Below are 20,782 nucleotides of genomic sequence, written 5' to 3' on the forward strand. Positions count from 1 at the left end.
AGTGACACTTCTATCACTAAAGCAGGTCTGGGTGGTTCTGGCGTGGGCACTTTCACTGCTCTTTGGCCTGGCTGCTGTGCCCCGACGGTGGCAGCCAGGCGTTGGCTTTTACTTGCTCCTTGTTTTCCTCCTCCCTTTCCCCCACAGCTCCTGCCATCCCTTGCCATTCCTTTCTTTGTGGGCAGACTCTGGCAAAGTGCCCTGGCTGTTGGCAGAGATAACATTTCTTGGCGCTCTTTCCCTCCTTCTTCCGCTCTTCACTGGGATTTGAAACTGCGCGCGCCCGCGCTGTTCCAACTTCCATCGGCTCTGCCGGCGGGAAAGGTGGCTCTGGAATGTCCGGAATGCGCAGTTCCCTCCAACGTTCTCCTTTCCCTTCCCGCCTTTCCAAAGCTCTCGCTTCCTGGCGCGCTCCTATGGCCAGCGCGGATTTGGTCAGCTGATCCATAGACTCCGCCCTTGGCCCCCGGGAAAGTTCATCTTTAACGGCCGAAGAAAGCCCCTCTTCAAAAAGCATTTGGATGGGTTCCGCCGATAGGTCCCACCCCAATTTATGAATCAGCATAGTAAACTCAGTCCAGTACTCACGGACAGATCGGCTCCCCTGTTTGCAAGCCATTAACTGCCTTCGTACCACCCCCTGCTCAATGTCACTGGAAAACATCAGGTCCATGGCACGAAAAAACTTCCTCGTGTCCTTTAGTATCTCATTATTCACTGCCATCAGGGGTCGAACCCAATCCTTCGCCCCCCCTTCGAGATGGCCAATTACAAAAGCCACTCGCGATTCCTCGTCGGGGAAGTCATCATACTGCAGGTTGAGAGCGTATTGCATCTCAGTTCTAAAGGCATGATAGTTTCTGGGATCTCCCCCGAATTTCTGCACCAATCCTGGCACCTTTCTGGCTATCGAGGTGGTTTTCTCCTTTCCCTTTTCTGCATCCTGAGCCCTCCTCTCCTCAAGCCTCGCCGTTTGCATGGCCAGCTGGATCTCCAACGCCCTGTACCTTTCTTCCAGGCTTGGACCTCCTCCAGCTGCTCCTGCTCCTCCGGTTCCGGCTGGGTCGCTCATGATGCCGCTGCTTGCACAAGCTGGCTTTCAGGGACTTTCGGATTGCTGTGGTGGGATGATGAGCTGCTTGTGCGTAAAATGCAAGTCCCTCAGAGTTTGATCAGGTTTTCAAACCTCTGCCTGTGACGGAGCCCCTCCGGCATGGCTGCGTCAATCGCTAGTAGAATCCGAAAGTGGTTGCTTTCGGAAACGTTTCCAACATAAAAGCTCTTTCACGGAAACACGTCTTCTGGACTCTCTGCGTGACAGTTTCCGGCGAGGCGTGGGTGTCCCTATAGGAGGTCCTGAGACCTCTCCACTGTTTTCGCTGGAAACGTCTCTGAGCCACCCCTCCGACTCACTTTCCCTGGAAGTTCCTGCTCGCCCCCTACTGGTTCCCTCTTCAGCTGCTCCGTCTCTTTCAACCTGAGGGAGCCTTTGCACCTCCTGTCCTTCCGATGGCAGTTCCCTGACAGTGTGCAAATCAGGAGTTGCACTACTGCCACAATTCCCTCCCTACCCTTTCACTGACCTTATTTTGAACTTTAGAACAGGACAAGAGAGTTAAGACAATGTGAGAATGTTATTGCATGTTTTTTTTTAGAATGCTTTAATGGCATTTTTATTAATGTGTTTGCCTCCCTAGGTTCCTTTGGGAGGAAGGGTGGGATATAGATTGATTGAATGAATGAATTAAAAAATAATACCTCTTCATCCTACTCAAGATTAAAGGTGAACACAGCATATATATTTTTTAGTTTCACTAAGGTCAAGCAACTACACAGTGGACACACAGATTTCCCTTTCTACTTTGACTATATTGGTTATTTCAGTATAAAGAAGCATACCAAGTAAATCAAGCTATGACAAGAAATATCTACTATTATGGAACCCATTCCATGGTCAAGTCAGGTTAAGCATAGAGATTAGAAAAGAGGTTATTAAGAGAGGAAAGGACTACTATATTCCAAAGTTATCTGGCTAGCTCCAACTTCATCTCCTGTCAAGATAGGAGGAAAGACACATCCAAGGCACCTCCTCTTTATCTTCTAAGTTTGCACATATGGAACATTACAACTTCAAGGGTAAACAATTATTTGACAAGCGCTTTGCATTGGCTTGAACAAGGAAGAAGAGCATCTGCTATGCAAGTTAACAGTCGACTCTGCATTTACCTAACCCAGGCAAAGGCAACCTTCAGCCCTCCAGATGTTTTGGCCTACAGCTCCCATGATCCCTAGCTAACAGGACAGGTGGTCAGGGGTGATGGGAATTGTAGTCCAAAACATCTGGATGGCTGAAGGTTGCCTATGCCTGACCTAACCTGTTGGTTTCTGGAGAAGACTTATGATTTTATCTCAAAGCATAGCTCGCTGGAATTCACACATTCTAAGAAAGGAATTTGTGGAACAGTTAAAGAGTATGATATCGTATGTCCACATAGCAGGACAAAGATGCTACTGAGGTCTGTCATACGTGCATCTTACTGCTAATTAAGAGCAACTGATGCTTCTATTTTATTATTATTTCTCATACCTGTATTCCAGCACTATTGAACTCTGCCACAGAACTATTTGAGAGTAAGTATGCAAAGCCAATGACATTAATACCTGTGCAGAGTAAATAGAAGTTATGACAAGTCAGTGAGGAACAGGTTTTATTTTTATTTTGCAACTAAGAATGAGTAAGTTAACTTTGTAGATATCCAGCCCATGGAAAATCTTTTCAAATCAATTTGTGAATTACTTAATGGCACACAGATGTTTTTGATAAAAGAGGTGACTTTACTTACATCTTGTTCTTAAGGCACTACAAAATTACAACTGTGTTTCCTTTAACTCAGTAGGTATCTTTTCCTAGCGTTATCCACTTGATTCAAGGCATCAGCAGCCTATCCTCTTGATTCAAGGCATCACCGGATCATTTTTGAAGTTCTTATAGTAACAATTTACTATTAACAGTATGGCAGTGACAGTAGCAGGAAGCATAGTGGGGAAGAGACAATTACCTGACCTCCTGGCAGGTGGCTCTCTGAGACAGAGAGGGGTGAGTTGGTGGGAAGGCCAGCGCAGTGCAACAACATTGGCAGGAGTGCTGAATCGGCTCCATTGGAGCAGTTGCACTATGCTGACCTCGCCTCCTCTCTGTACACAGCAAAAACTCACTTGCTGGGAGGTCAGGTAAGTGCCTCTGTGCCACTATGCTGTTTACTACTGGGCAATTACCACTCTCAAGCTAGCTGGTTAAAAAGGAATAATAAAATGCAACACTGGGCTTGATCGACCAGTGCTCTGCGAGTTATAGTTTAAGAACTTTTACAGTTCGAGTTTAGATTTAAGCACAACCACAAGGTGGTTTGGTACAGGGTTAGCGTATCGGTACAACCAATAGATGAAACATTGTCAACAAACTGGCCAGCTGGTCACCTGCCACGCTTTCATAATTTTTGACCTCGCAATATATGGTGAATCATGATGTGTGCATGCTATGCAAAAATCACAATGTGGGGAAAACCATAAAGCCAGCCAATGTTTCTCTTGATTCCTGCAGCCCCTGGTACTCTGCCGGCTAAGCTCTCCCTGCCTCATGCAGGGGGCAGCGAATCACAAAAGCAGGCGCTGGCAAAAATCACAATGCAGGAAAAACCGTGAAGCCTCTACATAGTTCCCTCCTTATTTCAGACATCATGGTATATCACATTGTTTAAAACCAGATATTGCCCAGCCCTAGTAGGCAGCAATTCATCTTTTTATTTTTTTATTTAAAACAAAGTAATAATTATAAATAAGAATAAAAATGTGCACCCCACCCTCGAGACCATTCCATTATAATTATAACTATCCAAACTCCCAAAATTTCAACACCTCTTGTGATGGCTTGTCCCCTTTCCATTCTAACAGTGCAAATTCTACAAATATCTTCCATATCTCCTCAAAATCATTTCTCCTGCATATTCCCCATCTTATCTTAATGGCACATGTTAATTTACCATTAACAGCTGTATCCCACATCTCTTTATACCATTCTTCCATGTTACATTCACCTTGCCCCTTCCACTTCCTAGCTATAACAACTTGTGCAGCTGTCAATAAATTTGTGAGCAAGTCCTTCATAGCCTCCGAACCTTCCACTCCGTCATAAATTGATAATAATTCTACCTCTGGACTTTCAGTCAACTTTAACCCTATGATTTCTGTTATCCCCTTAAACACCCTTTACCAAAAAGTTTGTACATATCTACACTCCCACCACATGTGAACATAAGTCCCGGTTTCCTGGCATTACCCCCAACATAACACTGAATATTCATTGTTTATTTGTTTTAATCTTATTGGTGTTAAGTACCATCTCTATACTAACTTGTAGTAATTTTCTTTTATCCTTATAGACATTTTCAGAGTGCGTTTCTCCCAAATTTCCCTCCATCTTTGACTATTTATCTGCCCTTTTGTCCCTTTTCCCACACCTCTTAACTGATCTTGTTGATCCTCCATTTCTACTAATATTTTATAAATTTCACTGGTTTCCCCTTTTTATAACTATGTTTTCTTATTTTCCCTTTTTATAAACATTTTTTTCAAATTTTGTATATTCTTTGCATTTCTTGTTTTCCTTAACCACTTCTTTGTCCCTTACTTCAGTTGTATACAGTTAAACAAGTTATTTTACTTCCTGTTAGAGCTTCTCTTATTTGTTCTTTGCTTCTCATTTTTTCCACCCATTATTTATTTTAAGTATTTTCTTCTTTTTCAATTTCCTTTTTAAAATTTACTAGGAAATATTCTATCATCACAACCACCATAGTTAGTGGGGAATTTACTGGTATCCAATCGTTTATCTAATACCATACTGAAATCTCCTGCCATAATCTTGTAGCCCTTTTGAATGTCCTCCATTTCCTTAAACACTTTATCAAAAAAAAACCATCTGATTTTCAATAGGAGCACAAATATTAACATAGTGTTTTCTTCCCCTGCCATTGTTCCTTGGATTTTAATGCATCTTCTCTCAGGATCTTTCTTCATCTTTAGTATACTAAACCCACATCTCTTTGAAATTATAGTTGCTACCCCTCTTGATTGTGAAGTACCATATGCTTTCTCATAATTATTTATACCTCTCAGTTTGATTTCATTAACCCCCCCTTTCATCTGATGTGTTTCCTGTATAAATATTACATCTGCTTTATCTTTATTCAGTAATGTTTCTATCTTCCTCCTTTTCATAATTGACCCCAGCCCTTTAAAGTTGAAGGTTGAAATCCTTATTTCATTATCCATGAGTTGAATGTAGTTCTTAATTTCTGGTCTCGTGTCTTATAACACTTATCTAGCCCATTAAGCATCCCATTTAATCCCTTACCCCCGTCCCAACCCCTCCCATACCCATACATTCCAATTTATCTTCCCCTCCTCCTATATTTTCTGAGGTATTTCACCTCTCCCATTGCCCTAATTGTCCTCTCAAGGAGGGGGAGGGGAGGCTCCTCCAATCATGGAGCCACAGCAATTCACCTTTTGAATTTTCCCCATTATGGCATCATTTGCTTACAAGGGCCCTTTATCTCTACAGCAATCTGGTATTAGCCTAGAAGCATAGCCAAGCATTTCTTGCTATAATTGCAGGCATCACTAAACCAAGATCAAGGAAAACATGCAGTAAACCAGTAGCAAAGGCCTAGGACTACTTAGTAGATGCCCAAGACCACTGCCTAAGACCACTTAGTTTTACAGCTGTAGGCTGACCCTAGTGTTCCAAGGTTAAAATTTTGGTGAATTGTCTTTATTTGGAGAAACCCTAGTCATCGTTAACAGTTCTTACAATTTTTAAAGAAGCCGATTTCCTTGTTTAATGCAACATTTTACTGAATGTTAACAAGCTGCATTCCTTCTGTGTGGAATGTCAGTATAATGGTACCCATCTTGTGGGGGTGAAAGTGAAAGGAATTTGCCCTTCAACTACTTTGTCTGAGCAACAGATTTATTTTATTTTTTTGCATACATTTTACAAATAATCAAGCTATAGGAATAGACCTTGGGAAGTAATGCATTTGTGGAAGAACAATCTGGTTTCCAGAGGCTGGCCATTCCACTATTGATCAGTGACTTGTCCTTGAGCACGATATACAAGTAAGCTACATTTTACTTGGCGCTTGTTAACCTTAGAGCAGTTTTAGAATACTATTGTTAGACAAAAACTCTGAGATAATCTTACACAGATAAAACTGTATCATAAACTGATCATAAACTACTGATTTGAGGGTAAAGTGTACCTCTATTGGTCCTCTATACAATTTAGTTTGCATTTCTTGCAGGATTAAGCAAGGTTATAATTTTGCTCTTCTTATCAAAAGATCATAGTTCAGATGAACTTCCAACCTCCCCATGGTCAACTATAGGAATCTTCCCATCCTGATCTATGTCTATGACACAGTGGTCTTTTCTTATACCCAAAATGGTTCTGAACAAGTTTGCTAGCTGCCCTACAACTTTAGCAATAAAAATTCACTTGAATATTAATTATGAAAGAACAAAATGTTGGGGTTTTTTGGCTGCAAGCCGGCTGTTTCTGTATTTTCTTTATCAAACTATTTGTATCCCACTTTTGTGCCAAGGGCCCTTCAATATTAAAATGAGATAACAATTCTGACATATAAGAATGTAATCAAATGAGCAGCAACACACTACTTAAACCAGTAGAAAGATGATTAGGGAATAAAATCCCTTCTTCATTTTGGGGCTACAAATGTAAGTGAAAACAGCACCAGCACCTGTCACCACACGGAACCAAAGCATGAGTAAATATTTGAGATTTAGTCTCCATAAGCAACAGTTTGCAGTTAATGTTGAGTTTTATCTGCCATTCTGCTGCCAATTTTTTCAGTGCTAAAATATCCTTCTGGGGTTCCTCCTCATAGCCTACTTAAGGTTTAAATATCATAAGTAATGTTTCATCTGCCGATTCTGCCATGTCCCTGGTCGCTCTTCTCCCCATGTCATTAACACATACATCAGACAGCTCTGCTATACATTTACTTTTCTCCGCTGAGATTTGCGCACTAAAGAAGAATCTGGCATACAAGATCTCATGGTATACTGAGAAGCTCAACAAATTAACTGTTCCCTATAGCTCTGATTTTGAACTCATAAAACCAATAGTAATTAATTTAAGGAAGTGTAATGGCCACATGGAGAAGGGTAAATGATTAACAATGTCTTCGCGAGGATCATTATGTCCTTAAGACAGAAGCCGAAAAAACAACTATGTTTTAAAATCAAATTAGCTGACTGCTGAACATCTGGAGTTGGCAATCCTTGTGTGGATATTCACCAGTAGGAAGAAAATACAAGTACAATAGAAGCCACAGATAAATAATTGTGCAGCAGACAGCTGGAACACAGATGGCTGGTTGGGACAACCAACTTGCAGGCAGCCACTTCAAGTCTCTTATCTTACGCTTGCTTCACACATTACAGTCCCCATGGGCAGGACAGCAAAATATATTCTTGCATGGTGGCAGCTTCACAGGTGAAACAACAGGCAACAGCAGGTCACCAAGTAATTTGATCATTGCTCAACCCTTCGCTGCCAGATGGAATTCCTTCAGGCTCCTGTCCCTAGAATTCATGCCTCCCTATTCCCACCCATCCAGCTTCTAAAGTCCAGCTTCACACCAAATCAAAGAGCAAATAGCTACTACAGTAATGGGCTGAACGAGGGTGAACAAACTAAAATGCCACCTAAATAAAATTTCATCTTATTGTGCTTCCTGAGAAACTGAGCAACCCAGGAAATTCTGGATTTATCCATTTTAGGTGGGGTCCTAAGGTTTTCAGTTTTCGTATCCTCCTGGATCTGGCTGTGCTCCTGGATTTTCAGTGATAGCTGTGGCCAGGAATGCCTTTAACTAATTTCAGCTAGCATGCATGCCAGCTACGCCCTTTTCTGGATAATAAGGTTCTGCTCTTGAAGACAATGGAAACTTCAGCAGCTCCAGAATGTGTCAAATTAGTTTGTTGTCTAGAGCAGTGTTTCCCAACCTTGGTCCTCCAGCTGTTTTTGGACTACAACTCCCATCATCCCTAGCTAGCAAGACCAGTGGTCAGGGATGATGGGAATTGTAGTTCAAAAACAGCTGGAGGCCCAAGGTTGGGAAACACTGGTCTAGAGCTGTATGCAGAGAACACCTATTTCCATAATAAATTTAAAATGCAGCTTTTGACTTTTAAAACACTAAATGGCTTGTGTCCAGATTAGGGATTGTCTTCGCCCAAATGAACCTCTACAATAAATGTGATCGAGTAATTATGTCTTATTATGAGTCTCGTCAACAACAGAAGCAACATCTACAAACCCTGCATCTTTAGCAGTAGCTCTGTGTTTTACAGATTTGCTCCCAAAGGATATGTACCATCAGATATGTACCCTTGGCCCTTTTTAGAAGAACAGCTGATATATATATATACGTGTGTGTGTGTGTGTGTGTGTGTGTGTCTATATATATATATATACACACACACATATATATACACACACACACACACACACACACACACACACACACACACACACATATATATACACACATATATATATATATCTTCCAGGCCTTTGAGTGACTTTAATTTCGATTTCTATATTTTCTCCTATGTATGATACCCAACTAAGTCTTACTCTCAGTGGACTCATAGAAATGGGTAGATTTTTTCAACATTGATTTAGATTGTTAAATCTCAAAAAGGACTTTCATCAGACAAAAATAGCAACTATATTTAGAAACAATAAAAAGCAGCCAATATATACTAAAGTAGCCAATATATATAATTTCTCCACCTAAGCAATATATTTCTCTGTTCTCCCAGAATAACAAAAAATGTACTAAACTGTCTTATTTGTCCCTGAATAAATCCAGTTTGATCAAGATTAATACAACTGATTTTTACTTAAAACTTTTCAATTTCAAAGCCAAAATGATACTAGAATTTAATAGTCAATATTGAAAAGTTATACTGGCCTATATTGTTTTAAACTGTTTTTAGTCTTGTATTTATGTTGCTGAAACATGCCTAGGAACTTCTGGTGAAGGGTGAATAACTACTATAAGGTTGCAAATGACGGGTGTAATGCCTGCAATCCTCTTCTCCTCTTAACAGCTACTATAAAATTGTTTCGGAAGGTAGGTGCTGTAAAAAAACTTTTTTAAAAGACTATTTTGAACCTTTGCAAATACTTGTAGCGCAGTTGTATCTTGCCTATTCAAATTTCCTGAAAAGTAGGGAGTCTTGCCCAATTTCTTCTAATTTTGTCGTGTGATCCCCATTCTTAGTTTTAACAAAACCAACTGTTGAATACCAGATTTGTCTAAATGTATTAAAATCCCATCACCTCTTTTGGTTTTTAAAAACCTTTTTACAATGATAATAAAGCTTCCTGTCATCAACACACCTCCACAAAAAATGAAACTTTTTACGTATTCCATTCTGGTTACTTCCTCCTTACAGCCTGTAACATTATTCATGTTGCCCATGTTGAAGAGAGGCCCACACCCAGTCTTTTCCTGGGTAAAATACATCTGTGAATAGCTGCCCAAACATAACAAAGGACAATTGCCTGCCAGGATGGAATTTAACAGTTTTTCTGTAACTAAAGAACCAAGTCATCTATGTGTAAAAATGTATTTGCATACGTTCTTATTTTCCTCATCCATTTAGAAAGCAGATGCCCTCCTGTGGCATAATGGGTCAGTGCATAAGACTGTTAATCAGAAGGTTGGTGGTTCGAGCCCACTCAGGAACAGCTGTGGGCAGGATTCCTGAACTGCAGGAGGTAGTAGAAGATCACCCTCAGGGCTCCTTCAAACTCTATGATTCCATAGCTAGAAAAAGTTCCCTTACCAACCTCTACCTAGGGGGCAATTTTAAAGCTTTATGTTTACCTGTTTGGCTGTTATCCTCATGCTCTGAATAACTGGTACGCACTATGCAAATCCTCTTCTATTTTCAACAGCGCCACAGATCAATTCAGAGTAACCCATTGCATGAAGACATGGAAATGACGAAACTGTAAGCTTCCTTATACCAAGCTAAACCGAAAGATCACCTTGGCATAGGTAACAACATGGAAGTTAAGAAAGGGAGAGAAGCTGACAGGTCCTCCACCCAGTCTAGTGGCCTGTATATAATGTATATTAATTTAATTCCTTCTAAAAATAAGTGACGTCTCTACTGTATGTTCTGCTCTCTTTCCTGGAAAACAATGGCTCTCATTGGCAGAAGTACTGAAAGAAAACAAGCTTTCTCCTGTTCTGTTCTATCATATCAGTAGCTCTACTTATGTCTGCAAACACATGCAAGAAACAGGCGCATGCATGCACAACCAGTTTTAGCATAAAAGAAAATCAGTTGACTCGTGTTATGCATGCTACTTTACCATATGGTGCAACAGAGTTCCATTCACCTCCCCAAACAAGTGTCTTCTTGTTGTTTAGTAGTGTCCAACTCTTTGTGACCCCATGGACCAGAGCACACCAGGCACTCCTGTCTTCCACTGCCTCCTGCAGTTTGGTCAAACTAATGCTGGTAGCTTCAAGAACACTGTCCAACCATCTCGTCCTCTGTCGTCCCCCTCCCCTTGAGCCTTCAATCTTTCCCAACATCAGGGTCTTTTCCAGGGAGTCTTTTCTTCTCATGAGGTGGCCAAAGTATTGGAGCCTCAGCTTCAGGATCTGTCCTTCCAGTGAGAACTCAGGGCTGATTTCCTTCAAAACAGATAGGTTTGATCTTCCTGCAGTCCATGAGACTCTCAAGAGTCTCCTCCAGCACCATAATTCAAAAGCACCAATTCTTCGGCAATCAGCCTTCTTTATGGTCCAGCTCTCACTTCCATACATCACTACTTGGAAAACCGTGTCTAGTCTACCCATTTTCGTTTTCTGTTCACCCTAGCTAAATGCACTACTTACTTTATTTTAGCTATCTGACTATTTTTATATACGAATGTTTTCTTTACTTGTATTTTAATAATGTGATGGCCCTGGCTAATGAGCCATCTACAGGTAACCATATTAGATGCAACAATTCGTGCTCTTGAATGGGGGAAGTATAAATTGAACACATCAGGAAAGTTGTAAGACGGAGCTCAAGCGGAGCTGAAGCAGAAAATGGTACATAATAGAGAGAATTCCGTAACAGAGATGGAATTCCTTTCCATTAGCAGAAATCAGGAATAGGTTTTTGTTTTTTTTAAGGGGGAGTTGTAAAATTATGTTTCATTGGCAATTTTAGGGTTCTAGTCTCTGTGTTATGGAGAAGCAGAATCTCACCTATGCTGCTATTTGTACCAGATTGAGAAGCGAAACATTCTTACTTCACTTATCACACTGCAAAGCAGTATTAGGAGCAGGGGGATCCTGTGAATCAAACACTGCTATCACTCTCCTTTAAAAAAACGAGTTATTAATAGGAAGGACAAGTAGAAGCTATAAAGCTGCTAAAAAGCCCCAAAAACCTGGCTTCCTAGACCTTCAGGCAATGTTCATTTGGGCATTAGACCTATCATCTCATGAACCACTTGTGCAGAGATTTTTACTATTTTAGCTTGCAAGAGAGGTCTCTTGTGCATAAATGACTCCAACAAAAGATTCCACTGTTGTCCATCCCCCACTCCCCTTCTCTCAGCATTCTTGTGAGAGGGGAAACTTCATTAAACTAGAAAAATCTTGGCTAAGGCTGGAAAGAAGCAACATAAAAAATTCACAAATATTTTAAAATATACCAATGATTACAAAAGTGTCATTAAGCAAAACAAAACCCTAAAAACTGGAAATAAAAAAAATGTGGTGCAGAAAGTAATCAACCTAAGATATCAAATAGCCAATGGTACATGCTTATTTTTTTAAAAGAATAATTTGATCTTTTGTAAATACTAGTAGTGCACAGAAAGTATCATTTTTTCAAGAGAGTATATCATGAAAGTCTCGCAGATGAGAACAATTCCACAGAATGTGTGTAAGTTGTAAGCTCCTAGTGGTTTATAAAGTAAATTAGCAACACGTGCCTGTTTATATAAAGGCAGGATTAAAATAACCGAATTTGGTTTCAGGTTTTTAAAAGCGGTATAACGTAGCAGCTAAGAATGTGAACAGAGCGCCAGAAAATGTCTAGTTTCCAGCATTTCCTCATGAAGTCACTAGGTAACCTTAAGAGAGCCATCATGACTCAATTCAGACAAGAAGCCAAACCACAGTTAAGGAAATACAGTATATCTACATCAACAAGCCAGTTATGGCTATTGCTTTATCTCTGAAGGCTTTAGGAACTAAAATACTGAGCAGATAGAATTCTAATGGAAGCACACAAGCAACTCTAAGCAATGATTGTCTATAGGTATTTAGAAGCTCTCTAATCCTCTCAGCCTCAATATTCCACCTGTAATATGAGAATACTCCTCACACCTTATACCAGGGGTCGGCAAACTAAGGCCCGCGGGCCGGATCAGGCCCAATTGTTTTCAGGACTGTCCGTGGATCGGCGTGGGGATTCTGTTCATTCGGGCTGTACCATTCCCACCCCCGGCACCATTCCATTCTCCCCCTCTCCCTCACCACAGTGGCGCCTCCTCCCTCCTTCTGGCTTCTCCCCGCCCTGCCTAGAGGAGGAAGGGGGTTGGGTTGAGCTGGCTGAGCGCCATTTTAAGCAGCCCCTCTCTGGAACCAGCCCTTTCGCGCCACACAGTACATGTTCACTGCTTTGAACACTCGAAAGTATTAATCAAATGCTACAAAGCTCAACGGGTGATGTTGGTCCAGCCATTATTTCTCAGTCTAAATCATCTTACGGTGTTGCTGTGATGATATAAATGTATGTTGGCTCAAGCTCCTTGGAGGAAAATGATAAATAAATAAATAAGCAAGCATTAAGTAAACAACCAAATACCAATATCATTTCCAGTCTTTTCGTGCTCATTCTTATGTAGACCATAATGCACCACTGGCACACAGGAGAAAGATCACTGCAGATTTGGGTTAACCCCATACACAAGTACAAAAAGATCTGTTGTGGGAGAGGAACCCTAAGAAGGGGAACGTCAAGAAGACCCACAACAATATTGAAAATCAGAGAGAAAACCCTAGGGGGGTGTCAAGTGGTTAGAACAGGAGGAAAGATATATATAAAGAAAGCATTGAGATTACCTGAAAATACTATATAAATGCTAAGTATTATCATCAACATCGCCTCCCTAAGTGATTAGTCAATTACTTAGCTGCCTGTCACCTATCTGAATAAAAAAGGCAGGATTTCAACAATTGCCTTTAGGACTGTAATTTAATTACTGTCTCTGGGAAATGATAATGGTTCTGGAATTGTTACTTCATAATCTTGGTCTCCTATAAACTTAAAACTTGGGAGAATTAAACCAGAGAGCGTCCTAGTTCAACTCTGCATAATTTCCAACAGAAATGAATTCTATTTAATAGCAAATCCTGATAAATTGTTTTATCTTTTTCTAGGATATCGAAGCGGAATTCTTATCTGTGGCATCAAGCCTTGACTGAATATTCTACAGGGAAAAATCCAGCAAGAGACTTTGGGCCAGTTTAATTCTTCTAGGTCTAAAAATATAGTTTAAGACTGAGAATTTAATAAATAATTAAACGAAACAAAGATTCACCTTAAGAACAAATACATATTGTTATTAAGGCAACAAAATGTTTTCTAATACTACATTAGAACCTTGCTGCAGCTGTAATAGGTTCCAGTAACTCAGTGACAAAGATGAAGTTCAATCCTATGCAAAATTATGTCCAACTGAGTTTGGTGGGGCTTACTCGTAAGTAAGTGCACACAGGGTAGCGGCTACAAATCTGAAACTTGGGTGAAATTGTATGAACCCCCACCCAAGAGTAATCCCAGTGAACACAGCAGCATTTAAACATGCCTAGAATTGCCCTGTTCATCACTCAAGGTGAAGTCGTTGCACCAGTTGAACAAAAATGTATCATCTTACCTTTCTTGTGTATAAACGGTATGAAAGACATAGCAAAATACTAACCACAACATGGAATTCCCTTCTGAAAGGGTAAAACTTTTATTTTCTGCAAAGTGATTTACTAGTTGAGAAGGCAAAGCACGATACTACCCATGTTTACTCAGAAGGAAGCCTTACTGGGTTCAATAGGGCTTACTCCCTATTAAATGTATTCAGGATAGCAACCTTAGCCTCAGCTCAAATGTTCACATGGTGGTAATGCTCAAGAGCAGTGCAAGCCTTTCCCATCTACATGTGGGGAGGTCATTATGGTGTGGGTGCACCAGAAAAGTCAATCTGGTGTTCCTACTGGTCTGGCCATACTGCACTAAACACCTTGCCACTTTGTTCCCTTCCCCCTCAAATCCGTAAGTGGTAGCGACCATTCCTGCCAGATTGGTAGTATTGGGGTTCTGCCCTACCAGGCAAGCCACTTCTACTCAATGTCTTCACATAAAACACCATGTATTTTTAAAAAAGAAAGAAAAGCAAACAGATCCTTGCTCAATGATCTTAGAACTAAAAACATGCATTAAGAACCACTACAGAATAAAGGAAAACAGGGAAATAATTAATACCATACATCTAGCCATCATCAGCTCAGCATGGCATAAAATGAAACTCACAAAGGCATTGGCAGCTGAAGAGCTATTAAAACTTTAAAAATTTCCGTGGGATTATTTCAAGGAATGATTCAAAGAACAAATGCATAAATCTGAAAATGAAAAGTGAGAATATGACTTGTTTCCTATCAAATTGTCCGTGAGCTGTATGACTAATTCCTAACATCAATGAAACATTGCTTAGTTTGGCCAAGTTTCAAGATACGTAAGCCAACAGAAAGCAATAGTGTAATGTTAGTGAATGGTAAACCTAATGACAAGACAACAAATATAACTTACTGAAAATGCCAGTTGCAACTATCTCAGGAAACTCAAACTGGCAAATATTTAAGGTGGTGGAATTCAACAGGACACTAATAAAATAGTTTCCTCAGTGCAAGAATTTCTGCTTGTCAAAACAGAACAAACTTCCCTCCCCCTGTTCACTGTTCTGGGGGTTATCCCAACCCCCCAAGTTGATTGGGGCGGGTAATGGGACACACAGGATAACAGGAACTGGCAGGGCTCTGACAAATGTGTAGCAGTGGCAGAATACCAGGGGATTGACCCAGAAGAGACCAGTGATTTATGGGGTTTAGAGCCAGCCATGAGGCAACAGCCGGGGCAGGGGGGAGGAAGAATGGCCAGAGGCGTCAGAGATGAAGATGGGTGCGCAGGACATGTTGGAGAAAAAAGCTATTCAGGCGAGGGATGGGCCAGTCAAATCCACACACCCCGTCTCCTAGATCCAGATGGGATGGGACCTGGAAGCAATGGCTTCCATGTAGGAGAAGTCTCATGAGGGTACATAAGCTGGTGGGGTGTGTGGTCCTGTTGCCACCGCAACTGCACCACAAGGTACAGATCTGGGGATATCCGCATAGAGGCTAGAAGGATGTGTATGGGCATACCCAGAGCACCATGGGAGTTGCTGTAAGGGCGTGCTTTTGTCAAAGAATTAACTATTAGATGTATGCCTTCCTTGGCTAGGGGTACCCAGGACACAGGGAGTTGAGAGGAGGGCAAAGCCCCGTTTGAATAAGTGAACTCATTGCACTGATTTCCACTAGCGCAACTATTTAATTGAATCCAACTCTTAAGTGTTTTTGGCAGTTTTCATCAATGAAAAAAGCAACTGAGACAGTGAGTGCATTCATTCACATGCCACAGTAAGTTGTGAGTTAATGGCTTGCTGTAAACGTGTCTTCAAACAATCACGATCTGAAGCCAAGGTTTGTTCTTGGCATGCCAATTATGGTTTGAATGGACATACCACAACTCCTAGTTCAAATGTAATGCTAAACCAAGGATCATGGTTTGTGGCTAGCAGGGAGGAGCTAAGCAGGAACCACCTGCTTGCTCACAGTAAACCATTAAGCCACGGCTTACCTTGACATGTCAATGCACCCCTTGTGTGTAGCACAGCTGTTACGCCAAAACAAAAGCACACTACTGCAAGCAACGAGCCGAACAACTTTTTGCTAAGGTACAAGGTTGCCAAAATATGCATGCACACTTACCTTTACCATTAATTGTTAATGCAGATGCAATGGTGGCTGTTACTGGCACAGGTAATTGTGGCACTAATGGGTGTATTCTTGGTCTGCTCCCCATCCTAGCCCGTTCTTCTCCAGGTCCTAATAAAGCTCCAACGGGTTTCTCTGCTGCCACTTCCGGTGCTACAGAATCCTCCTGATCTTGTTCAATGCGGTCCAGCTTATCCGGGCTTTCACTCTGAAAGCCATCCACTGCTGTCCGACTCTTGATAGGACTTTTGGGCACAAGAATTTTGATACCTGACTTTGCAAGGTCCATGTTTTTTCTACTGGAAAGAGGAGTGTTGTTTTTCCGAAACTTCTGCGCTGCAAACAACTGATTGTTTTTCGATTCATGGTCCTTTCCAATAACTAAGGACTTTGGGGTCTTTGAAAAAGAACTATTAGTAGATCTAGAAATTTGCTTTCTTGCATTATTTGGAGATGTCCTATTTGTCCTTGTTAATGTGCTTTCTTTTTGCTTTTCGTTGTGATGTCTGTTGAATTCATGTATATATTCCTCACAATTCACAAGGTGCTGTTCGGGCTCCCACGTGTCATCTTCACTCTCGTAGCCTTTCCACCGCACTAAATATTCCGTTTTCCCCTTCTTGTTTTTCCTTTTATCAACAATTTTCTCTACCTGTTGGAAGAAAGATTACAGATGGCGATGAAGACTTGCTTGTGAAAGCTTAAAAATGTACATGTGAAATACACGATGAACTACTTGCAGTAATATACTCAATAAAACAGCTGTTAGTTTGCATATGCAGTAGAATCGTGCCCTTTAAATGCTGGCAATTAACTATACCTCTGCTTGTTACTCTATGAGATCAAAGAACCTGAAACTTAAACATCCTCCAATTATTTTGTATGTACTGAAAGTGAACAACTTGTTGTCATGGTGATGAGTAAAAGAAAAATTGTACCATGGCCACATGTTTAATCTGTTATCATGTGCACCGCTATGCTCCGTGAGCTTCAGTCACACAATGAAAATTACTGTACCCATTGAACACTGCTCTGTCACACAAAGTAACCATGATTCATGACATTTAATGAGGTAGCTCATGGTTTTTGATGGAAAGAACAACTAGCAGAAGACAAGAGCTTTTATCCTTGGCAACAACATGCTTTGGAAAACCCTTGGCCAAGTCACATCCCCATTATCTAATCTGTTAAAAAAAAAAAGGGGAAAATGAGATTACAATGAGAAATTCAAGGCTTCATATGGGTTCTTTACATTCTTTCATCATTCCTCTCCCCCTCCATACACTGACTCTTTCTTCTGTAAGATAAAGGAGGTAAAATTTATATAGGGATGTATAGGGTGGAATTGTGCTAGGAGAAAGCTAACACATCCTTCTTCCTTTACAAACTACAATCCCTTCCACTGCCTCAAAAACTGCTTCCGGGGACTGCAGTAGATCGAAAGGACTTCCAAAAGTTAGCTGCCTCATCTTATTGAGCAGAAACGCTTTTTATCAGAGCAAAGCCTCCACTGACTGCAACCCCATAGCATTTAACTCTAAGTATTGTGTCAACGTATTACAGGAAACAAAATATTTCTCATTTTTAACTTGAAAACCCTATGGCTAAAGACATGACGGCTTATATCATACAAACCATTTTAAATTGAAGTTAGTAGCAAAAAATAAAAGTTTATACTGACTTATTATTCAAATGCCAAATATGTTCTCTCTCCCTCACACACAGTGGCTTCCTTTGCATGTTACAATAAATTACGTTTGTCTTAAACCACACTGAGCATTCTTTGAATATAATGTATGATGGCCTGGTTCAAACATCATACTATATAACAATACTTTTAAAGTGTGGCACGGGTTATTGTTTTTGTTTGTTACCGTGTTATGTATTTTTGTGTTTTTATATTGCAAACCGCCCTGTAGTCCTCAGATGAAGGGGTGGTGTACAAGTCTGATGAATAACTAAAATAACAATGCTAAGCCACAGTTTGTATTAAACAATGGTTTTAAATGATTTTAAATTATTGTACCCCTCCCTCCTTATGCTGGTCTACTACCATAATCAAGTGTTGATTGATTGATTGATTGATTGATTGATTGATTGTTTAATCATAGAAATGTCTCCCTGCCCTGCAGGTTGTGTGCAGGGGAATGTTTGTGAATCAGCAGGTGCATATGGATGGCAGAAAGAAGGGGTGTTTCAATTCACCAGCAGTATGTGGTGGCTCTCAACCACTTTCCCCTGGGGTTATGGAGTTGCCACAGGTTCCCCACCCTGTAGTCCTTCATCTTCAGGACCATGCCCTGAATCAATTCCCACTGAAATGGAGCTCTTACGAGAGATGTTCCCAATGGATTACCACAAAGAACAAGTACTATTAGCCCATCCATAAAGGAACAAGCATATGTGTTTTCCAAAGCATCTTCAACAAAACAGATTTCTCGCAACGTTCAAGACCAAAGTCCTATTTCTATAGTCACTCTGCATTGCAAAAGAACACAGCAACAAAATCATTTCCACCAGATAAAAACATGTTGAGAGAGTGTCATCTAATCTAAGTTTCATTTTGGGCAATGGCTAGATCTGCGCATGTCTGTGTATAAATATATATGCCTCTGGGGAGAATTTAGATATTGTATGGAAATGGATGTGCACAGATATTTTCACAATATGTATTTGTGTGTATCTTAATAAAACCAGAATGCATTGTCAAGAGAGAGAGATCTAACATAATGGATACTATAATAGAATACTGAAAGAAAACAAAGACAGAGGGGACATTAGTTTACTCAGCATATGCTTTGGATTCCAAAAACTAAAAATTACAATGCAGCAGTTAATTCTAAATGGATTCAAAACAGCAAACATATATCTCTCAATTTTCCAAAGATGGAGGCGAAAGGAGTAAAGGATTGTATCCACTACGTTCTACTCATAGTAGACCCATTGAAATTAATGAACCTAATTTAGGTATGTTCATAATTCCAATGGGTCTACTGCAGTGTTTCCCAACCGGTGTTCCGCGGCACACAAGTGTGCCGTGAGACCTTGCCTGGTGTGCCGTGGGAGGGAGGCGGGAGAGGCGGCGCGGCGGCGGCATCTCCTGCTGGATGCAAATCCAAACATGGCGGGCGCCTCCCTCGCTCCTTTGTAGGCGGACCATCGAGAGAGAAAGAAAAGGAGGCGAAAGAGCGAGAGAAGGCGCCTGCGCGGAAAGAGGAGCGAGCAGTGCGCCTGCGCGCCGCGGCGCCCGAGATCGCTTCTCCCCACCGCCCCTTGCTTCAAAAGAGGTCCGGGGACAGCGGGAAGCGCTTCGCGCTGCCCCCGGACCTCTTTTGAAGCAAGGGTTTGCGGGGAGAAGCGATCTCCCCGCAGCCCCTTGCTTCAAAAGAGGTCCGGGGGCAGCGGGAAGCGCAGCGCTTCTTCCCCGCTGCCCCCGGACCTCTTTTGAAGCAAGGGGCTGCAGGGAGATCGCTTCTCCCGGTGCTCCGAAGCGGGGCGGGGGAGCGGGAACACCTGCCCCAGCCGCCCCGCTTCGGAACGCTGCTCCAAAGCGGGGCGGGGGGGCGGGAACCTCGCACCCCGCCGCCCGGCATCGGAACGATGCCCCGATGCCGGGCGGTGGGGCGGGAACCTCTCCCCCCGCCGCCCGGCATCGGAACGATGCCCCGATGCCGGGCGGTGGGGCGGGAACCTCGCACCCCGCCGCCGGGCATCGGAACGAGGTCCTGGACCTCTTCTGAAGGCAGGCGGGGGCAAAAGTCTTTGCTCCCCCCGCCTGCCTTCCCGGGACAGCGGAGACTTCTCCGCTGCCCCGGGCGATCTTAAAATGCTGGCGGGCGGGAGCGAAGCGTTCGCTGCCGACCCCCAGCATTTTAAAATCTCCTCGGGGCAGCGGAGACTTCGCTCCCGCCCACCAGCATTTTAAAATCGCCCCGGGACAGCAGGGGCTTTTAAAATGCTGGCGGTCGGCAGCAAAGCCCTCCTGTCCCCGGAGCTTGCGGGGCGGGAGGTGGGAAGAAGGGCTTTTCTTCCCACCGCCAGCCTTCAGAACAGCCTTCTGAAGGCTGGCAGTGGGAAGAAAAGACCTCTTGTTTGGGCACGAGCCAAAGTAGATCAGAATGCACTACTAGATCAGAAGATGATCTTCAATGGTTTCTGACTCCCAACAGAAACAGCAAAAGTACTTTTCTTCTTCAAAATTGGGCTATAAAATCTCTAATCTGTTGCAATCCAGATGTCAATTTGTACTTGTATAAGCAAGTCATCCCTTTGTATGACTCATGAGACACTGCAACCAGCCAACTGCTCATTTTTCTTCCATAGACACCCACCATATATTTCCTATACAAAAGAATCAAACATAAAAAAAAAACAAATCTTATCCAAACAGGAAGGAAGTTCTCCCAGGTTTGTTTTTTTAAATTACAGCAGAAATTTCTAAGAACATCTCAATCTCAAGTTGTAGAATAGAACATCTTAACCCCAAGAACAAAACAAAAATGTATATATTTTACACTCTGTTTATAAAGAATAGCCTCACAACCCACACATTTCCAAGGGAATCCATTTTGGTCAGA

General features: G+C 41.8%; 1 protein-coding gene across 3 annotated transcripts in view; it reads right to left on the reverse strand.

Moving 5' to 3' along the window:
* The window catches only part of CDYL (chromodomain Y like), a 102,924-nt gene that overhangs the window by 52,488 nt on the left and 29,654 nt on the right, over positions 1-20,782 (reverse strand). For 2 of the 3 annotated variants that reach the window (XM_028737815.2, XM_028737816.2), the window contains exon 2: positions 16,200-16,857. In XM_028737815.2, coding sequence (XP_028593648.1) covers positions 16,200-16,857 — 658 coding nt within the window. The remainder of the gene's footprint in view (positions 1-16,199; positions 16,858-20,782) is intronic. The other variant, XM_028737817.2, reaches the window with a different exon arrangement.

This window comes from Podarcis muralis, chromosome 8 (assembly GCF_964188315.1).
Source record: "Podarcis muralis chromosome 8, rPodMur119.hap1.1, whole genome shotgun sequence".
In the NCBI taxonomy this organism is placed as follows: domain Eukaryota; kingdom Metazoa; phylum Chordata; class Lepidosauria; order Squamata; family Lacertidae; genus Podarcis; species Podarcis muralis.